The 21,393-nt window shown below is 44.4% G+C and overlaps 1 protein-coding gene across 2 annotated transcripts in view; it reads left to right on the top strand.

The window, feature by feature from the left end:
• The first annotated feature begins 4,876 nt into the window (after positions 1-4,876).
• Positions 4,877-21,393, top strand: part of MAPK1 (mitogen-activated protein kinase 1) — a 105,658-nt gene continuing 89,141 nt past the window's right edge. The window contains exon 1 of one of the 2 annotated variants that reach the window (XM_074390883.1): positions 4,877-5,228. In XM_074390883.1, the coding sequence (XP_074246984.1) occupies positions 5,110-5,228 (119 nt within the window). In that variant the 5' untranslated portion in view covers positions 4,877-5,109. The remainder of the gene's footprint in view (positions 5,229-21,393) is intronic. The other variant, XM_039462362.2, reaches the window with a different exon arrangement.

Below are 21,393 nucleotides of genomic sequence, written 5' to 3'. Positions count from 1 at the left end.
TGGGATTACAGGCTTGAGCCACCGCGCCCGGCTTAATTTTTTTTTTTTGAGACGGAGTTTTGCTCTTGTTACCCAGGCTGGAGTGCAATGGCGCGATCTCGGCTCACCGCAACCTCCGCCTCCTGGGTTCAGGCAATTCTCTTGCCTCAGCCTCCTGAGTAGCTGGGATTACAGGCACGTGCCACCATGCCCAGCTAATTTTTTGTATCTTTAGTAGAGACGGGGTTTCACCATGTTGACCAGGATGGTCTCGATCTCTTGACCTTGTGATCCACCCGCCTCGGCCTCCCAAAGTGCTGGGATTACAGGCTTGAGCCACCGCGCCCAGCCAATTTTTTTGTATTTTTAGTAGAGACAGGGTTTTGCTGTGTTGGCCAGACTGGTCTCAAACTCCTGACCTCAGGTGATCTGCCCACCTCGACCTCCCAAAGTGCTGAGATTATAGGCGTGGGCCACCACACCTGTTCCCCATCTTTTTATATATATATATATAATTAAAAAAAAAAAGATCTGGGAGGAATTAAGACACCAGAGTGAATGAAATAATCCATGAAGTGTCAAAACCTCAAAACCTACCCCTTCAAAGTGTTATCAATCTTGTTCAGTTTTCTTTGGCTTTTAAGGGTTGCAGAGGAGAAATCTGAAGAAAGCCAGTTTTTAGCTTTTTTTTTTGAGATGGAGTCTCGTTCTTGTCACCCAGGCTGGAGTGCAATGGCACAGTCTTGGCTCACTGCAACCTCCGCCTTCCAGGTTCAAGTGATTCTCCTGCCTCAGACTCCCAAGTAGCTTACAGGTGCCAGCCACCATGCCCGGCTAATTTTTGTATTTTTAGTAAATACAGGATTTCACCACATTAGCCAGGCTGGTCCCAAACTCCTGACCTCAGATGATCCACCTGCCTGAGCCTCCCAAAGTGCTGGGATTACAGCCATGAGCCACCTTGCCCAGTCAGCTTTCTTCCCCCCTCTGCCACCCCCCACCCCAGACAGAGTTTCACTCTGTTGCCCAGGCTGGAGTACAGTGGCACAATCTCAGCTCAAGCAATTCTCCTGCTTCATCCTCCCAAGTAGCTGGGATTACAGGGGCACACCACCACACCCAGATAATTTTTATATTTTTAGTAGAAACGGGGTTTCACCATGTTGGCCAGGCTGGTCTAGAACTCCTGACTTTATGATCCGCCTGCCTCGGCCTCCCAAAGTGCTGGGATTACAGGATTGAGCCACCACACCCGCTTTTTTATAAATAACATTTTTTCCCTAACTGGGTCTATTAGTGTTTGTTCTTTTTTTTTTTTGAGACGGAGTTTCGCTCTTGTTACCCAGGCTGGAGTGCAATGGCGCAATCTCGGCTCACTGCAACCTCCGCCTCCTGGGTTCAGGCAATTCCCCTGCCTCAGCCTCCTGAGTAGCTGGGATTACAGGCACGTGCCACCATGCCCAGCTAATTTTTTGTATTTTTAGTAGAGACGAGGTTTCACCATGTTGACCAGGATGGTCTCGATCTCTCGACCTCGTGATCCACCCGCCTCGGCCTCCCAAAGTACTGGGATTACAGGCTTGAGCCACTGCGCCCGGCCTAGTGTTTGTTCTTTATCCCTGAAACAGTGATTTTCCCAGATTATGTGTTGTTGGTTTCTTCTTAATTTTTCTCAATCCCAGGGAGCCCACTCTATTTCCCACCTCCACCTCAGATCTTTTTGCAACCTAAGGAAACTTTTCTCCAATTGTAATTCTGATTATTGCCTCTAACAGATTTGCTTTGTCTTCTGTGGGGGAGGCCTAGAGTTAGAATCTGTAGATGCGGCCGGGCCCGGTGGCTCAAGTCTGTAATCCCAACACTTTGGGAGGCTGATGCGGGCAGATCACTAGGTGAAAAGATCGAGACCATCCTGGCCAACATGGTAAAACCCCTTCTCTACTAAAAAATACAAAAATTAGCTGGGCTTGGTGGCGTGCGCGTGTAGTCCTTGTTCCTTAGGAGGCTGAGGCAGGAGAACTGCTTGAACCCCCGAGGCAGAGATTGCAGTGAGCTGAGATCGCGCCACTGTACTCCAGCCCGGCGCCTAGCAACAAAGCAAGACTGTCTCAAAAAAGAAAAAAAAAAAAAAAAAAAAAAAAAAAGAATCTGTAGATGCTCTCCATCTACATTATCTTCTCTTACAGAAACACATTCTTGAAAGTTTTCTCATGTTTATCTTCTATATTGCTGATATACTCTTCTGCATCAAGTCTACTTTTTGCCACTTCAACCTCGCTTTTACTTTAGTTATTGTGGGCTTTTTTTTTTTTTTTTTTTTGAGATGGAGTCTCACTCTGTCACCCAGGCTGGAGTGTAGTGGTGTAGTCTCTGCTTACTGCAACCTCCGCCTCCTGGGTTCAACAATTCTCCTGCCTGATTCTCAGGTAGGTGGGACTACAAGTGTGCACCACCATGAACAGCTTATTTTTTGTATTTTAGTAGTGACAGGGTTTCACTGTGTTGCCCAGGCTAGTTGTGAATTCCTGAGCTCAGGCAATCTGCCCGCCTCAGCCTCCCAAAGTTCTGAGATTACAGGCGTGAGCCACCATGCCCGGCCGGTTAAAATATTAAATGTCCTTTTTGGAGAATAAGAATTAGGTATTTTTAAAAATTGGGTCCTGTTTCATGGCCTGTATATAAAAGGAGTAAATTTTGGCTGCAGCAGTTTATTCCTTTTCTCATGTATCACATCATTTTCCCCCACAGGATTTTTTGTTTGTTTCCTTGTTTTAGAGACAGGTATTGCTGTGTTGCCCAGGCTGGTCTTGAATTCTTGGCCCCAAGTTGTTAGGATTTCGGACGTCAGCCACCACACCTGCTTTCACCACAGGGTTAAAAACCAAAACCAAAACAAAACAAAACAAAAACCTTGTCTGCTGTCCTTTGAGATTGACTAATTGATCTTTATTGATGTCTGGAAATCAAGAGTTGATGGTTTTAAAGATGGAAGGGTTGGACAGAGAAGATATAGAGTCTGCTGCTCTTCCTTCTGCCTCCAAAGATGGCACCGGAAATGATTCAGAGGCAATGCCTGGGTCATTGTCTGTCTCGTCTTAGCTTTTCTTAGTATCCACCTGCTTCAGGACTCTAATTTCTATTTTTTCAACCTCTGTTGTTTGTGACTGTTTCTGAGCCTGATGTGTCTGTTTCTTTTCCTCTAAATCTCGATGTTTTGGTTTTAATGATTCCATCTTTGCATTTCTATTTCACTATCTGCTCTGTTAACATTCTGCCCATGGGTACCAATCTGGGTCTGTCTCTGAATGCAAATGTCTCTCTCAAGTATTTCCACCCACCACCCCCTAATCCCTTTCGCTTTTTTTGGAGACGGAGTCTTGCTCTGTTGCCCAGGCTGGAATGCAGTGGCGGCTCACTGCAACCTCCTCCTCCCGGGTTCAAGCCATTCTCCTGCCTCAGCCTCAAAAGTAGCTGGGATTACAGGTGCCCGCCACCTCACCTAGCTAACTTCTTCCCCACCCCACCTCCCACCGATTCTTTGCTCTGTTGCCCAGGCTGGAGTGTAGTGGCAAGATCTCAGCACACTGCAACTTCTGCCTCCCGGGTTCAAGCAATTCTCCTGCCTCATCCTTTCAAGTAGCTGGGATTACAAGCATTCACCACCTCGACCGGCTAGTTTTTGTATTTTAATTAATTAATTAATTATTTTGAGATGGAGTTTCGCTCTTGTTACCCAGGCTGGAATGCAATGGCGCGATCTCGGCTCACTTCTGCTTTATATTTCTTCATACTTATCACAGCTTATTATTTTTTTTTAATTTTTATTTATTTATTTATTTATTTTTTGAGACGGAGTTTCGCTCTTGTTACCCAGGCTGGAGTGCAATGGCGCGATCTCGGCTCACTGCAACCTCTGCCTCCTGGGTTTAGGCAATTCTCCTGCCTCAGCCTCCTGAGTAGCTGGGATTACAGGCATGAGCCACCATGCCTAGCTAATTTTTTGTATTTTTAGTAGAGACGGGGTTTCACCATGTTGACCAGGATGGTCTTGAACTCTCGACCTCGTGATCTACCCACCTCGGCCTCCCACAGTGCTGGGATGACAGGCTTGAGCCACCGCGCCCGGCCCACAGCTTGAGTATTAAATGTATTTGTCTGGCCGGGCGCGGTGGCTCACGCCTGTCATCCCAGCACTTTGGGAGGCTGAGGCTGGCGGATCACCTGACGTCGGGAGTTCGAGAGCAGCCTGACCAACATGGTGAAACGCTCTGTTAAAAAAAAAAATTAATTAAACAATAAATTAATAAATAAAGGTATTTGTCTGTCTCCTCTAAAACGTAACTTCTATGAGGGTGGATCCCCAGGAACATAGAGTGTGCTCAACAAACATCTGAGCTAAGCTCTGATTCTCCTATCCTTTCAGTGTCTCCTTTTAGTCTAGACAATTGTGTTTCTCACTTTCTCAGTATGCAAATATCTTTCTCGGTCTGGGTCATGTCTTTCGGTTTCTGCCCCGGTGCCAAGGCCTCTTAGTTTATCAGCGTGCGGGCCACGGATTCGCAGAGGCCTGAGCTGTGGTCAAGCCTCAAGCACAGCTCCGAGCCCCCGCTGGTTCTGTTAGGACGCAGGTCCGGCGCGGGCCCCGGCCATATGGCACTTCAGTTCCATAGGTTCTGCCCCACGTCTGTCTCCCTCAGTGTCTCAAGAGACGCGTCCCGCGCCGCCGCCCCCGCGAATGCACGTGACCGTGCCCGGGGGTGGCCCCTCACTCAACGCCGCCGCAGTGCCCCTCCCTGAGCCCGTCGCTTCCGCCGGCCCGCCTGGCCCCGCCCCACCCACGAAGAACCAATCTGCACGCACGTTGCTTGGCCCCTCCCCGGCACTCTCCCCGGCGCGTGCCCCTCCCTACGCCCGCCCGCCGGCCCGCCCGTCAGTCTGGCAGGCAGGCAGTCGGCTAAAGCGGCCGTGGGCTCTTCAGCTCTCCCCACCGGCGTCTTCCTTTCTCCTCCCGGTCAGCGGCGGCTGCTCCGGCGGCAGCACGGTCCCTTCGGGAGGGGAGACAGAAGCTGAGCGGCGGCCGCGGAGCGTCGAGCCCAGTGCGGCGGAGGCGGCGGCGGCCCGGCAACCAACATGGCGGCGGCGGCGGCGGCGGGCGCGGGCCCGGAGATGGTCCGCGGGCAGGTGTTCGACGTGGGACCGCGCTACACCAACCTCTCGTACATCGGCGAGGGCGCCTACGGCATGGTGTGGTGAGTATCCGCGCCTGGCTACGCCCGGCCGTCCCACCGCCGGGGGCCGCCGCAGACGCAGCCTCGCTCTCCCCCGTGCCTCGGCCTCAGGCGCCGCAGCGACCTCGAACCCGGACTTCGCCGCCGTCCGCGCGCCGGGACTCGGGTGGGGCCCCGGGTCGATTGAGGTTTAGGTGTTGTCGCTCGCGCGCTTCACGGGCCCGCGGTCGCTCGGGAAGGGGCGCAGGGAGTGGCGTGGGGGGCGGAGGCCGGAGGCCGGGTCCCGGGCCCAGGGCGCAGCGCGGCCGTTAAAGTCTGGACCTTCGGGAAGGCAACGGAAGCGCCCCCACCCCTCAATGTGCTAACATCGTGGCTTGCTTTTTGACTTTGGATTGTAAAGTGGGAATGCCATCAGACGCTTGTCGGTGTTGGCTGCGGCTGCTGAGGTCCTGGAAGCGGTTTGTCTCCGCGTGTGTGCAGAACACCGAAATAATCCTTTTTTTCTACTCGCCTGTGTTTGCAGCCAACGGCTTTGATTAAATATGCTCAGCGGTGCTAATGGTGGTCTGCGCGCAGGCTTTCTAAAATGCATTACTGACACCAGTGTTGGAATATTTCCGTCTTGAATTTTTTACTTTTAAGTGAATTTTAATATCATACTATTGGCGTTTGAGGAAGGGTAAATCAGCATCAGTTTCTTGATTTATTAAAGATGCGTTTAGAGTTGGGCCTAATTTGACCTTTTTTTTTTTTTTTTTTTTTTTGCCCCCAAGTGAGCTCTTTACCAGCATAAATGCTCCCAGATGTTTTAGCCCAATTGCTGTGGACTTTACTGTTAATGATTTAGTGGTCAATAAGTCTGCAGCCTTAGTGGAGTTCTTGCAAAATCACGTGTAGGCTCCCTCATCTTGACTTAGGTCCCTTAGAAAAGTGAAATGATGTTGACTGTATTGTTTTTATTAGAGCAAACTAGCTGTAACATTTTGTGCTGGTGAAGACTTGTGGAAGTAGATTCCCTTAAATCTGAATCTTGTGAATGTGCCTTTTGTGTTGACCGAAGGAAGTAAGCTGATAATTTATTGAGCACTTCGTGGCAGGTACGGTGCAACATACATTATTTCATTTAATTTGAACAGCCACATTGGAGGAGGAAAAGATGGTGTTACTCCTTTTTTCAGGTGAGAAAGTATTTCGAGGTGAAGCTAAAGTATTTCAGGTGAGAAAGTATTTTGAGGTGAAGCTAAAGTATTTCAGGTGAGAAAGTATTTTGAGGTGAAGCTCAGGATGAGGTCATAGAATTAAAGAGTTAGTCTTAAGATTGTAGACTGAGATTCTACTTCACACACCACACCTCTTTTCAGCTGTTTTTAGGAAAACACCCTGCTTTCCTTAGTGTAATTAATTGCAGAATTTTGTGTATTTTACTGTTAAAAAGTAAATGTAAGTCTGTTTCAGAAGTGTATTCAGATTTCAATCATAATTTTAGAAATGCAATAGAAGGCATGTTTTGCCAAGTATTGTAGCTAGATAGAAAGATTACTTAAAATCTTTTTAAAGAGACTTTAATTGAATCTTTCATATTTTCACTTTTTTTTTTTTTTTTTTTTTTTTGAGATGGAGTCTCACTCTGTTGCCCAGGCTGAAGTGCAGTGGCGAGATCTCTGCTTACTGCAACCTCTGCCTCCCAGGTTCAAGTGATTCTCCTGCCTCAGCCTCCTGAGTAGCTGGGATTACAGTATTTTCACTTTATTTAGGAGCAGAATGCTGAGTACAATTGTAAAAATTAACATGAACTCACAGGCTTAGGAGCCAAGAGGGAATTTAAATTAGGTCGAGCCTAAAAGAAATAAGGCCCTAAAAAGTAATGGAGAGGAAGTGTTGCCAATAGCATCATTTCTCTACCATACATCTCACTACTGTTGCGCTCACTGGGAAGTGTGCCCGTGAACGTGTCTCATTATGAGAGGCTCAGAATTTCCGATCACGTCCTTTGGCCCTTTTAACAAAATTAACTTATCTAAAATGTGGACTGAAAAAAGTCTTTTAAGTTTAGAACATGTTACTTGAAAGATACCCCCATCTGATAAGGTTTCCCCTATCGGATGAGGTTTTTACTAGTCTGAGGTTGTTTAGATCTGGGAACCAATTCTGTCACTGCTGTAGGCTTGTTTGACCTTCTGACTCTCCATTTGAATGCTAGGTCCTCTTACTGTGATTTTCCTTCCTAACTAAAATGCAAATGCAAATGTAACTGGATATTTGAATCCTAGATTCAGATTATAGCCTTTTATCAGGTTGATGACATACCCTGCTATTAACCTTTTCCATTGCACATTATTAGCATTTAATAAATATTGGCTAACAGTGCTGGGTTTAAGGAGGGCACCTTGAAATACTCACTAACATTTCAGTAGTGATCTTTTAAGAAATGCTTCCAGAAGGATTTATGGATTTCTAGCCATTTTTTTTAGCTTCCCCCACCCTCATTCCTTATCAGTTCATTAGGAATTTGACTATTTTGTTTAGAGCCCTTTCCTAATCATTTTGTAGAGAATGTAACGATGAAGAGTGGGGTTTGAGTTGGGCCTTGAAGAGTGGGTGTGATTTTGAAATGCAGATAATTGGAGCAAGTGACAGCTTGAGCTGTGGAATCTAATCCTGGAAATATACTTAGGTGGCAAACTGTAGAGGACTCCAAAGGCAAAACTAACTTTGTGTATTTATGCAGTGGAGGAAGCATCTTTTTATTTATTTATTTATATTTTTTTTGTGATGGAGTCTCACTCTGTCTCCCAGGCTGGCGTGCAGTGGCACGATCTCGACTCACTGCAACCTCTGCCTCTCGGGTTCAAGCAATTCTCCTTCTTTAGCTTCCTGAGTAGCTGGGACTACAGGTGTGTGCCATCGTGCCCGGCTAATTTTTTTTGTATTTTTGTAGAGATGGGGTTTTGCCACGTTGGCCAAGCTGGCCTCAAACTTCTGACCTCAGGTGATCGGCCCCCCTCTTGACTCCCAAAGTGCTGGGATTACAGGTTTGAGCCACTGTACCTGGCCTTTTTTTGAAAAGGCAGTCGTACATGGTCAATTTTGAAATTTTTTTGGAAAGACAGATAAACTCTAGTGGGAATGAAAGAAGAACTGGATGGAGAATAAATTAGGAAAGCATAACCACCTAGATGTGCAGTAATAAAGTGGCAGTGGAAGGTGGCAGGTGGAGGTAAGGAGCTTTGCATAGACAGAAATAGTAATGGACCCTTGTGGGAAGAGTGGTGGAAAGACTTTTAATCATGGCAGCAAAGGATGCTGAGACCTTAAAGGGTAAGAGCCCAAGAGAGGTAGGATTTGGATTTGGAGGGATTTCAGAGATAGAACAAGGCTTGCTGGTTAATTGGCTATGGGCATAGGTGTTCATTCTGAGCCTTGAAGATTGGGAGCTTGGGAAGATGGTGGTGCCATTATCGAAGTAAAGTAATACTGTCAGGCAGAGCAGATTTGTCTGGGAGAAATAGTCTGGTTTGGGTTTGTTAAATTTGTTATGCCTGTAGGCCATTCAGGTTATATCCAGAAGCCATCTTAAAGTTTGTAAGAGGGGAGCAGGAACTGGAGATGAAAATTTGTGTAAATGGTAGTTAAAATCTTGAGTGGATGAGCACAGATTTTTTTTTTTTTTGAGACGGAGTTTCGCCCTTGTTACCCAGGCTGGAGTGCAATGGCGTGATCTCGGCTCACCGGCAACCTCCGCCTCCTGGGTTCAGGTAATTCTCCTGCCTCAGCCTCCTGAGTAGCTGGGATTACAGGCACGTGCCACCACGCCCAGCTAATTTTTTGCACTTTTAGTAGAGACGGGGTTTCACCATGTTGACCAGGATGGTCTCGATCTCTTGACCTTGTGATCCACCCGCCTCGGCCTCCCAAAGTGCTGGGATTACAGGCTTGAGCCACCGCGCCCGGCGAGCACAGATTCTTACTTGGGTCATTGGTTAGGTGAAATTGCCATCATATGTTTTATATCTTTTTGGTAAAAAAAAAAAAAAAAAATACATAACATTTGATAGATTTTCAAAGGAGTCCATTATCCCAGAAACATTAAGAACCACTGAGGTAGAACAGAAGGACCAACTAGGTAACTCTGACAAAGGAAGAGGAAGTTGATGACTGGTGAGATACCTAAGAGAACAGTGTTGACAGAGAGAAATGAGAGAAGAGATTGAAACACTCTTGGTATGATTGGTCATCTTTGACTAAGATAGCAAGTGTCTATTTCGGATAAGTTAAGTTTGAAATATTGTTTCTGAATGCAACAAGAGAGCTCATGGGGTCATCTCCACAGAGATATTAATTGACGCCTTGAGATTGGATAAGGTAAGGTATCTGAGAGCTAAGCCCAAGGATTGCCTGCCTTTACTGTGTTAATAAAGGGAAACTTATGGAAGAGGACAGAGGAAATGTGGTCAGAGAGACCAGAGAACTGGGAGCGCACATTATCAAAGGAGGCAAGGGAGATGGTACTCATTAGGGATTGGCACTGAATACTGTAGAAGGGAAACAGTGCAGTGACGAGCCATTGTATTTGTTGACTTTCCGCCTTTTTTTTTTTTTTTTTTCTTTTTGTTTTTAAGGCAGTCTCCTTCTGTTGCCCAGGCTGGAGCGATCTCAGCTCACTGCAACCTCTGCCTCCTGGGTGATTCTCTTGCCAAGTGATTCTCTTGCCACAGCCTCCGGAGTAGCAGGGATTACAGGTGTGTGCCACCATACCCAGCTAATTTTTGTATTTTTAACAGAGACCGTGTTTGACCACGTTGGCCAGGCTGGTCTCAAACTCCTGACCTCAGGTGATCTGTCCGCCTCAGCCTCCCAAAGTGCTGGCATTACAGGCATGAGCCACTGTGCCTGGCCTTTTTACCCCAGTTTTCTGTTGTCACTTCCCCATGCACTCAGCAGAAAAGAGTTGACCCTAGCTTCCTGAAGGTATGTGTCTTTAGGTTTTTTGATGACCATAGGCTGAGAACTCTCTGAATCTGATTCCAAGTGGGACAGGATCTGTCAGAACACTGTTAGGAGATCATTCTTCACAGAGCAGCTAACTTTACCTGGGATTTCCAGCCTGAAAGAGTGTTTGCTTCTGGTGTAGTCAGCTGAGGCCCAAGGTGGGGTCATTTTTTAAATAAAGCCAAATATCTCGTAAGATCTAAGGGGCAAGTGTGGGAGTGGTCAAAAGAGGTCTCATTGATTTCTGACTAGTCAGGTAAAAGTTCTTGGTGCTGTTTTCCCTGCCATTCTCCAGGGAGTGTGTATCACTCTGTTTTTTTTTTCTTTTTTTTTTTTTGAGACAGAGTTTTCACTCTTGTTACCCAGGCTGGAGTGCAATGGCGTGATCTTGGCTCACCGCAGCGTCCGCCTCCTGAGTTCAGGAAATTCTCCTGCCTCAGCCTCCTGAGTAGCTGGGATTACAGGCACGCGCCACCATGCCCAGCTAATTTTTTGTATTTTTAGTAGAGACGGGGTTTCACCATGTTGACCAGGATGGTCTCGATCTCTTGACCTCGTGATCCACCCGCCTTGGCCTCCCAAAGTGCTGGGATTACAGGCTTGAGCCACCGCTCCCGGCCTTACTTTGTTTTTTTTCTTTTCTTTTCTTTTTTTTTAGACTGAGTTTCACTCTTGTTACCCAGGCTGGAGTGCAATGGCACAGTCTGGCTCCCCGCAACCTCCGCCTCCTGGGTTCAGGCAATTCTCCTGCCTCAGCCTCCTGAGTAGCTGAGATTACAGGCATGCGCCACCATGCCCAGCTAATTTTTTGTATTTTTAGTGGAGACGGGGTTCCACTGTGTTGACCAGGATGGTCTCGATCTCCTGACCTCGTGAGCCACCGTGTCCGGCTTCTTTTTTTTTTTTTTTTTTGAGATGGAGTCTCACTCTGTCACCCAGGCTGGAGTGTAATGGCACACTCTTGGCTCACCGCAACCTCCGCCTCCCAAGTAGCTGGGATTATAGGTGCACACTACCATGCCCTGCTCAACCTCCACTTCCCAAGTAGGTGGGATTATAGGTGCATGCCACCACGCCCGGCTAATTTTTGTATTTTGTTGTTGTTGTTGTTGTTGTTGTTGTTGAGACGGAGTTTCGCTCTTGTTACCCAGGCTGGAGTGCAATGGCACGATCTTGGCTCACCGCAACCTCTGCCTCCTGGGTTCAGGCAATTCTCCTGCCTCAGCCTCCTGAGTAGCTGGGATTACAGGCATGTGCCACCATGCCCAGCTAATTTTTTGTATTTTTAGTAGAGACGAGGTTTCACCATGTTGACCAGGATGGTCTCGATCTCTTGACCTTGGGATCCACCTGCCTCAGCCTCCCAAAGTGCTGGGATTACAGGCTTGAGCCACCGCGCCCAGCCTAATTTTTGTATTTTTAAGTAGAGATGGGGTTTCACCATGTTGGTCAGGCTGGTCTTGAATGCCTGACCTTGTGATCTGCCCACCTCAGCCTGCCAAAGTGCTGGGATTACAGATATGAGCCACTGTACCCGGCTACTCTCCCTATTTTTACAGGTGAGGAAAGTGAAACTCAAGTTGAGTAATTTGCCAGTCACAAGTAAGGGGTCAAATGATAGTGTCATGAAGATTATAAAGGCAATAATAGCCGAGGTGCTGAGCACTTGGTACCTAGTTAATGCTCTTACTGTTGTTACTCCTTTGAAGCAAACAGTGTTGATAAGATGTGAATCCTGCTTTGCCTCAGTCTCTATGTAAAGCAGAATGTGCAGAAGTACAACTATTTGGCTTGGTGGTCAGATGACTTTACAGTGATATGGAAGTGATACACACATTCAGCAGAAGCCTTACTTCAAGTACCCACGGAAACATTCTGTTTTTTATTTTCAGTATAGTATTTAATACATCACAATGGGCTTTGCGTTAGATGATTTTGCCCAACCGTAGGCTAATGTAAGTGTTCTGAACATGTTTAAGATAGGCTGAGCTAAGCTGTGATGTTTGGTAGGTTAGGTATATTAAATGCATTTTCAGCTACGCTGGGCTCAGGACTCATGCCTATCTATAATCCCAGCTCTTTGCAACGCGTGAGAAGTCCTTGAGTTTAGGGGTTTGAGACCTATCTAAGCAACATAGTGAGACCTCGTCTGTACTAAAGGTAATTAAAAAAAAAAATCAGTTAGGTGTGGTAGTACATGCCTATAGTCCCAGCTACTTGGGAGCCTGGAGACTGAGGATCACTTAAACATGGGTGGTTAAGGCTATAGTGAGCCATTGTTGTGCCACTGCATTCCAGCCTGGCAACAGGGCCAGAACCTGTTTCCAAAACAACGTATTTCATCTTACGAGGTTTTCAATGTATGTTGCCTTTATCAGAATATAACCCCATAGTAAGTCAAGGAACCAGCTATATATAGTTAGAATAGGGGCAGTCAGGTATTTCATGCATAACCCATATCTTCATGAGGTAACATCACGGAAACCTGAGTTTAGGGATATTTTTTTTTTTTTGAAGTTTTTTTTTTTCTTTTCAGACGGAGTTTCGCTCTTGTTATCCAGGCTGGAGTGCAATGGCGCGATCTCGGCTCACCGCAACCTCCGCCTCCTGGGTTCAGGCAATTCTCCTGCCTCAGCCTCCTGAGTAGCTGGGATTACAGGCACACGCCACCATGCCCAGCTAATTTTTTGTATTTTTAGTAGAGACAGGGTTTCACCATGTTGACCAGGGTGGTCTCGATCTCTTGACTTCATGATCCACCCCCTTGGCCTCCCAAAGTCAGCACTTTGGGATTACAGGCTTCAGCCACTGTGCCTGGCCTAGTTTAGGGATATGCTACAAAATAACTGGCCTGTAAACCTCAAAAAAGTCAAGACCATGGAACCAAGAAAACACTGAGTAAATGTTCCACAGTAAAGAAGTGTAAGGAGATATGGCAACTCCATGTGGTTCATGATTCTGAATCGGCGTGATTGGCAAAACTAGTAGAATGAGGTCTGAAGATTAGATTGTAGTTGTATATCTGTGTTAATGATTTTATTTTATTTTACTTTATTTTGTTTTATTTATTTATTTTTTGAGATGGAGTCTTGCTCTCTTGCCCAGGCTGGAGTGCAGTGGTGCGATCTTGGCTCATTGCAACCTCCATTTCCCAGGTTCAAGCAGCTCTCTTGCCTCAGCCTCCCAAGTAGCTGGGACGACAGGCACCCACTACCACACCCAGCTAATTTTCGTATTTTTAGTAGAGATGAGGTTTCACCATATTGGCCAGGCTGGTCTCGAACCCCTGACCTTGTGATGTGCCCGCCTCAGCTTCCCAAAGTGCTGGGATTACCGGTGGGAGCCACTGCATCTGGCCTAATGATTTTATTTTTTATCTTTTTTTTTTTTTTGGTATTTTCTTTTTCTTTTTTGTTACAAACCCTTGTGTCAATGGCTGACTGCTCTACTGTGTACAAAACCCTGACCCAGAAACGGGTTGTCTATGAATGGTTTAGCACCAGGTCCCCCATGAATGTGTGTTGTGTGATGGGCAAAAGGGTGACCTCCTTTCTACTGCGCCAAGATTTCCAGCATGAGGGGCCTTCCATATCTGGTCCTCGTGGACTGTGGTAATGAATGGAAGGGGACCAGCTATCCGAGGCCAACCAAGGCTCCACAGGTAACTGCTCTATTGTTTGTCTGGCTGGGGCCTTTTGTCATAACCTCACAGATGAGTGCTAATGGTTTTGATGGTTGCATTTTGATTGTGTGGGAGAATGGTCTTGTTTTGTTTGTAGAAAAGAGTCACTAAAGTATTGGGGGATAATAAGAAATATTGGCAAACTTGCTCTTACATGCTTCAGAGACTGAAAGTTTGATAAGCTAGACTTAGAACTTACTTATGGGTTGAGATATAGTTCCTTTTCTCTAAAGAGTTGTTGGTGAGTCTCTTTCAGAACGGTACGTGAGTGAGGATGTGTTGAAATTTGTGGGAAGCTGTGAAAGGCAGCTTTTAGCCTACTGAAAGACTGGCCCGGAAGGCAAGAGACTGAGTCTTGGTCCCTGCTTCCGATGACATGTGGCATGGGCTTATGCTGGTCACTCTGGTTCTGCAGATTTTTGTTTTTCTTATCCTTAGAGTTAAGGGATTGGGATGGTCTCTAGGATCCCTTTCAACTCTAATATTGTCACCGTCGTTAGGAACATTACGTGAAATTAGTATGTATACATATATGTAAAGAAGATTTATGTGTGACTTATTTTTTTCCCAGTTACTAGAGCTGTCTTTAGTGTAATTTACCTCAGAAATCTTTGGATAATAATTTTGAGATATAATAAAATGGAAAAAACGAGGTTAAAAACTAGAAAACTAGCAAGTTGGTTCACTTCAACATTAAACCCCATAATTAAACCCTTGAGTAAAATAAGTATTTCTTTCTTTCTTTTTTTTTTTTTGCTCTGCAAGTAAGTTGGAACTTCATAATACTGACAGTAGTCATTTACTTAATGAATTAGATTATCCATGTGTGTTTGACTGAAGAGAATTTTTACCTAGTGACTGGAATGAATGTTAATGCTGCTATTTTTGCATTAGAAAAAAAGGTGTAATGAAAAATGTCGAGTTTGAGAGAGAGAGAGAAACACTTAAATAGAACTGATTTAAAAGCAATTCTGAAAAAGAAGTAACTTGGTACAATCTTTATCTGAAAGAAAAGACTTTACTGCACAACTAAAGAAAATAAAGCAATACATTGCCCCAATTAATACTTGAATTCACTGAACAACACAAGGCAGGCTAGCAGAGTAGAGAGTAATATCTTTGCCTCACCTTGGCCCCAGGGATTTATCTTGTTGTTAACCAAGTTCAGTGTACTGTTATTTAGCTTTTTCTTTTCCTTTGTTTTCCTTTTTTTTTTTTTTTTTTTTTTTCAGATGGAGTTTTGCTCTTGTTGCCCAGGCTGGAGTGCAATGGCACAATCTTGGCTCACTGCAACCTCTGCCTCCTGAGTTCCAGCGATTCTCCTGCCTCAGTCTCCCGAGTAGCTGGGATTACAGGCTTGTGCCATCATGCTCAGCTAATTTGTATTTTTAGTAGAGATGGGGTTTCACTGTGTTAGCCAGGCTGCTCTTGAACTCCTGACCTTAGGCGATCCACTCACCTTGGTCTCCCAAAGTGCTGGGATTACAGGTGTGAGCCACCACGCCCGGCCTATTTAGCTTTTTCAGTAAAGATGTGAAAATATTTCTTTTTGGGGTTTGTTTGAAATTTTCTTTACCTTTTCAATTTAGCAATGCTGAACCTATCCTCAAATAAATTTACGTTTTCCTCACTAAATCAACTTTGTTTCTGTTCCGTCGTTGAAGCAAATACTTTATAAAGAAAAAAAAAAATCAGTGTAGACTTTTCCACAAGTTAATTATTACTGCAGGGCTATATAGGCATATAAAAAATATGAGATGTTATGTTTCAGACCAGTGAAAAAACAATTGGTAGTAATGCTAGATTAAGACTTGCCAGAATGTTCATCCCCTTTAGTGAACCATTCTGCCTATGATAACATTTTGTAATGTTTTCAGGCATCCTTTCAGGACAGCCCTGGTCAATTATCATTCAAAGGGATGATAAAAGTGACAATCTTTTGGTGTGTTGTAAATTCTTTCTTTAGTCCAAAGGAAGCAAGAAAGAAAAGGTATTTGTGATTCTCTATCCACTTGGACACAACTGCTAGAAAGAGCTATCATTGCCACCAAAGCAGTGTAAGAGTTTATAGTAACATTAGTTACTGTTTCCAGTTATCCCAGCAGGGCAGAATTCAGCATTCAAAAACTAGTAAATGTTTGTCTGGCATCATAGAATTTAATGCTTACTTGTAAAAATGTAAATTGGAAAATATTTTAGTTTATGTGGTGTGTGACGTTAGCAGGGAAATCTCTAATGTTTTCACATGGAGTCAGATTCTGGCTTTGGACTGAGGTGTATTTTGTTTACTTAAGGCCATATCCATCACTTCGTTGTTGTTGTTAGTGGTGGTGGTGGTTTTTGTTTTTTTGTTTTTTTTGAGACGGAGTTTCGTTCTTGTTGCTGGGACTGGAGTGCAGTGGCGTGATCTTGGCTCACCGCAACCTCCGCCTCCTGGGTTTAAGCGATTCTTCTGCCTTGGCCTCCCAAGTAGCTGGGACTACAGGCATACCCCAACACGCCCAGCTAATTTTTCTATGTTTAGGAGAAACAGGGTTTTACCATGTTGGTCAGGCTGGTCTCGAACTCCTGACCTCAGATGATCCACCCGCGTTGGCCTCCCAAAGTGCTGGGATTACAGGTGTGAACCACCGTGCCTGGTTCTATTTTTGGTTATTTTTAACATAAATGGATGAACTTTGTCAAATGTCTTTTCTGCTTCCATGAAGATTATATGATTTTGTCACATTAACATTGTTAATATGAGGATCATGTCAGTAGATTTCCTTGTATGGAACCTCCCTCATACTTGTAATAGACTGTGCTTGTTTATTTGTATTCTTTTTTTGTAATGTGCTGTTGGATTCTGTTTGCTAATATTCAGAGATTTTGGGTTGATATTCATAAGTAATATTCATCTGTAGTATCTTTTGTGCAGGCTTTCTCAGGTTTGGGATTATCATTACATTTGCTTCATAAAATCATTGTGGAAGTTTTTTTTTTTTTTCCTTTACTGTATTCTGAAATAGTATTAGGACTACCTTATATATATATATATATATATATATATATTTTTTTTTTTTTTTTTTAAAAAGACGGAGTCTGACTCTGTTGCCCAGGCAGGAGTGCAGTGGTACAATCTCAGCTCACTGCAGCCTCTGCCTCCCAGGTTCAGGTGATTTTCCTGCCTCAGCCTCCCAAGTAGCAGGAACTACAGGTGAGTGTCACCATGCCTAGCTCATTTTTATATTTTTAGTAGAGATGGGGTTTTGCCATGTTGGCCAGGCTGTTCTTGAACTTCTGACTTCAGGTGATCTACCCACCTTGACCTCCCAAAGTGCTAGGATTATAGGTGTGAGCCATTTTTACAGTCAAAGATAAGGACTACCTTATCTTTAACTGGTAGAATTTTCCTATGAAACTATTTTCCTGGTATTTTTCTTTTGGTTTTCCTTAGACTGGTTTATGCCACCACTCTTGTCCCCCTCCAGGTTGTTTTCTGCAACTACCACTAAACACTTATTATCCATTAAGCACCTCTACACGTGGTAATTAATGACTGTTATGTGTTTTATTGTTTTGATACAAAGTATCACTGTTGTCTAGGCCGGAGTGCAATGGCGCCATCTATGCTCACTTGAAGCCAACCTCCACATTCTGGGTTAAAGCGATTCTCCAGCTTCAGCCTCCCGAGTAGCTGGGATTATAGGTGCCCGCCACCACACTTGGTTAATTTTTGTGTTTTTAGTAGAGATGGGGTTTCACCATGTTGGCCAGGCTGGTCTCTAACTCTTGACCTCAAGTGATCCTCCCACCTCTACCTCCTAAAGTGCTGTTTTTCTCTCTCTCCCTTTTTTTTTTCTTGGAGATGGGGTCTCACTCTGTCACCCAGGTTTGAGTGCAGTGATGCGATCACGGGTACACGTGTTTATTCTTTTTTTTTTTTTTTGAGACGGAGTTTCGCTCTTGTTACCCAGGCTGGCGTGCAATGGCGCGATCTCGGCTCACCGCAACCTCCGCCTCCTGGGTTCAGGCAATTCTCCTGCCTCAGCCTCCTGAGTAGCTGGGATTACAGGCACGTGCCACCATGCCCAGCTAATTTTTTGTATTTTTAGTAGAGACGGGGTTTCACCATGTTGACCAGGATGGTCTCGATCTCTTGACCTTGTGATCCACCTGCCTCGGCCTCCCAATGTGCTGGGATTACAGGCGTGAGCCACCGCGCCCAGCCTTTTTTTTTTTTTTTTGAGACGGAGTTTCGCTCTTGTTACCCAGGCTGGAGTGCAATGGCGCGATCTCGGCTCACTGCAACCTCCGCCTCCTGGGTTCAGGCAATTCTCCTGCCTCAGCCTCCTGAGTAGCTGGGATTACAGGCACGTGCCACCATGCCCAGCTAATTTTTTGTATTTTTAGTAGAGACGGGGTTTCACCATGTTGACCAGGATGGTCTCGATCTCTGGACCTCGTGATCCACCCACCTCGGCCTCCCAAAGTGCTGGGATTACAGGCTTGAGCCACCGCGCCCGGCCCACGTGTTTATTCTTAAACAATATAGTACTTAGTATTTCCTTGTTTTGAATTTCATGTAAGTGAAATCATACTGTATGTATTCTTCAACTAACTTTTTTCATTTATCATGTTTTTGAGTGTAGTAATTTGCTTTCACTGCTTTATATATTATTGTATAAATATATGACAATTTATCCATTTTGGTATTAATGAACATTTGGGTTGTTTGTTGTTGTTACAGTGTTCCTGCAAGTAATCTTGTACGTTTCTCCTGATACACAAGAGTTTCACAGATCTTTAGATAGATCCCCAGTAGTAGAATTGCTGGATGGTAGGGGCGTATGCACATTCTCTGGGTAATACCATGTTGTTTTCCTAAGTCATTTCCCAGTAAAGGTTTTGGTATTATTCTTGCACATCACGTGTTAAACTGATTCCTTGATACTTTATGTTTGTTATTGCTATTCTAAGTGATATCCGTAGATGGTTTATAGAAATGCATTTAACTATTGTAAATTGACGAATTGCTGGAATAAGAGATTGTTCAGCAACCTCTTTAAATTTTTTTAGGAGAAACGTCATCTGAAAATCATGAGATTTTTTTTTTAATTTTAATTTTAATTTTTTATTTATTTATTTTTTAAAATGACTAAGGTTTTATCTTGCGCTCTCTGCTGGAAACAGGGTCTTGCTTAGACTGGTCTCAAACTCCTGGGCCCAAGTGATCATCCCACAACAGCTTCCTGAATAGCTGCGATTACAGGCGTGTGCCACAGCACCTGACTTCATAAAGCTTTCTTTGTCAAGTTTTTTGAACTTAAAAAAAAAATCGTGGCCGGGCGTGGTGGCTCAAGCCTGTAATCCCAGCACTTTGGGAGGCCGAGGCGGGTGGATCACGAGGTCGACAGATCGAGACCATCCTGGTCAACGTGGTGAAACCCCGTCTCTACTAAAAATACAAAAAATTAGCTGGGCATGTTGGCGCGTGCCTGTAATCCCAGCTACTCAGGAGGCTGAGGCAGGAGAATTGCCTGAACCCAGGAGGCGGAGGTTGCGGTGAGCCGAGATCGCGCCATTGCACTCCAGCCTGGGTAACAAGAGCGAAACTCCGTCTCAAAAAAAAAAAAAAAAAAAAAAAAAAAAGGCCGGGCGCAGTGGCTCACGCCTGTAATCCCAGCACATTGGGAGGCCGAGGCAGGTGGATCACAAGGTCAAGAGATCAAGACCATCCTGGTCAACATGGTGAAACCCCATCTCTACTAAAAAATACAAAAAATTAGCTGGGCATGGTGGCGCTTGCCTGTAATCCCAGCTACTCAGGAGGCTGAGGCAGGAGAATTGCCTGAACTCAGGAGGCGGAGGTTACGGTGAGCTGAGATCGTGCCATTGCACTCCAGCCTGGGTAACAAGAGCGAAACTCTGTCTCAAAAAAAAAAAAAAAAAAAAAAAAACACCAAAAACAAACAAACAAAACAAAACCAAAAAAAAAAATCCTGAATGTTTGAATTTCCCCAGATACTTTTAAATTGCATCTATAGAAATTTTCTTATTTTTCTTTTTTAAGTTTCTTATTATCCTAATAGATTTTCTAATATTGAACCCATTGTGCATTCCTGAGATTAAACCCAACTTGGTCATGGTGGAGTATCATTTTTATATATTGCTGGATTTGGTTTGCTAATAAATAATATGGTTTTTCTGGTTTGTTATGAAAATTAGACTATCCTTACAAAATGAATTAGGAGGTGTTTCTTTTCCTATCTTCTGTTTTTATTTCTGTAAAATTGGAATGATTCCTTAAAAGTTTGATAGAACTTGCCTGTACAAGTCTGGACCCAGGTGGTTTTTTGGTTTTCGTATGTGTTTGGTTTTTTGTTGAGAACATGTTAAGCTGATTCAGAATTCTTTTTAAAATGGTTATATGACTGTATGTACCTTAGAAATGCCTTCTCAAATCTCCTTCAAGAGTTGAGTATGTGTCTTAATTTTGTGATAATTGTTTTCAGAATCTTCTCTCTTCTTTTTCTTTTACTGAAGTATAATATGCATAAAGAAAAGTGGCCAGGTATGGTGGCTCACACCTGTAATTCCAACACTTTCGGAGACTGAGGTGAGAGGATCATTTGAGTCTAGGAGTTCAAGATCAGCCTGGGCTGATTATAGACATGAGCCACCTTGCCCTGCTGGGTATATACTTAGGAGCAGAATGGCTGTGTCACGGTCTGTGCATAGGTTCCCCTTTAGTGGAAGTTCCCAAACAGTTTTCCAAAGTGTAAAATATTTCTGTTAGGAGTGTATTAGAGTTCAGACCAGTGTGTATTCTCAGTGCCAGTTGGTATCATTTTTAGCTTCTCTAGTGGGCATGAAGTGGGATGTATTGTCAATTTTGTTTGCATTTCTTTGATGATTTTAGCTCTTTTTAGGTGGTTAACTTTTTTGTATGTTTATGAGACATTTGGCTATCTTGTGAAGTATTTAAAAGTTATTTTGCAAATTTTTCTGTTAAGATTTTTGTTTTATTATAGGGTTTTTTTTGTAGATTTTGACACGTATTTTTCTATATTCATGTGCTGCAGATATTTTTTCCATTCCGAGAGTTAACTTTTCTCCCCGCCGCCCGCCCCCTACCTGACAGAGTCTTCCTCTGTTGCCCAAGCTGGAGTGTCCTGTCAGGATCTCAGATCACTGCAACCTCTGCTTCCTGGGTTCGAGCAGTCTTCCTGCTTCAGCCTCCCGAGAAGCTGGGATTACAAGTGTGAGCCACCACACTTGGCTCTTTGTGTCTGTGTGTATTTTTAGTAGAGATGAGGTTTCACCATTTTGGCCAGGCTGCTCTCTCAAACTCCTGACGTTGTGATCGCCCATGTTGGCCTCCCAAGGTGCTGGGATTATAGGTGTGAGCCACTGCGCCCAACCAGGTTATTTTCATGTGTATGTATATGTGTGTGTGTGTGTACACACACACACACACACATATTTTCAGACGATCTCACTTTGTCACCCAGGCTTGAATACAGTGGCATTATC

Source organism: Saimiri boliviensis, chromosome 21 (assembly GCF_048565385.1).
Source record: "Saimiri boliviensis isolate mSaiBol1 chromosome 21, mSaiBol1.pri, whole genome shotgun sequence".
NCBI classification, from domain to species: domain Eukaryota; kingdom Metazoa; phylum Chordata; class Mammalia; order Primates; family Cebidae; genus Saimiri; species Saimiri boliviensis.
The sequence above is the reverse complement of the archived record's forward strand: the minus strand, read 5'-3'. Positions and strand labels throughout refer to the sequence as shown.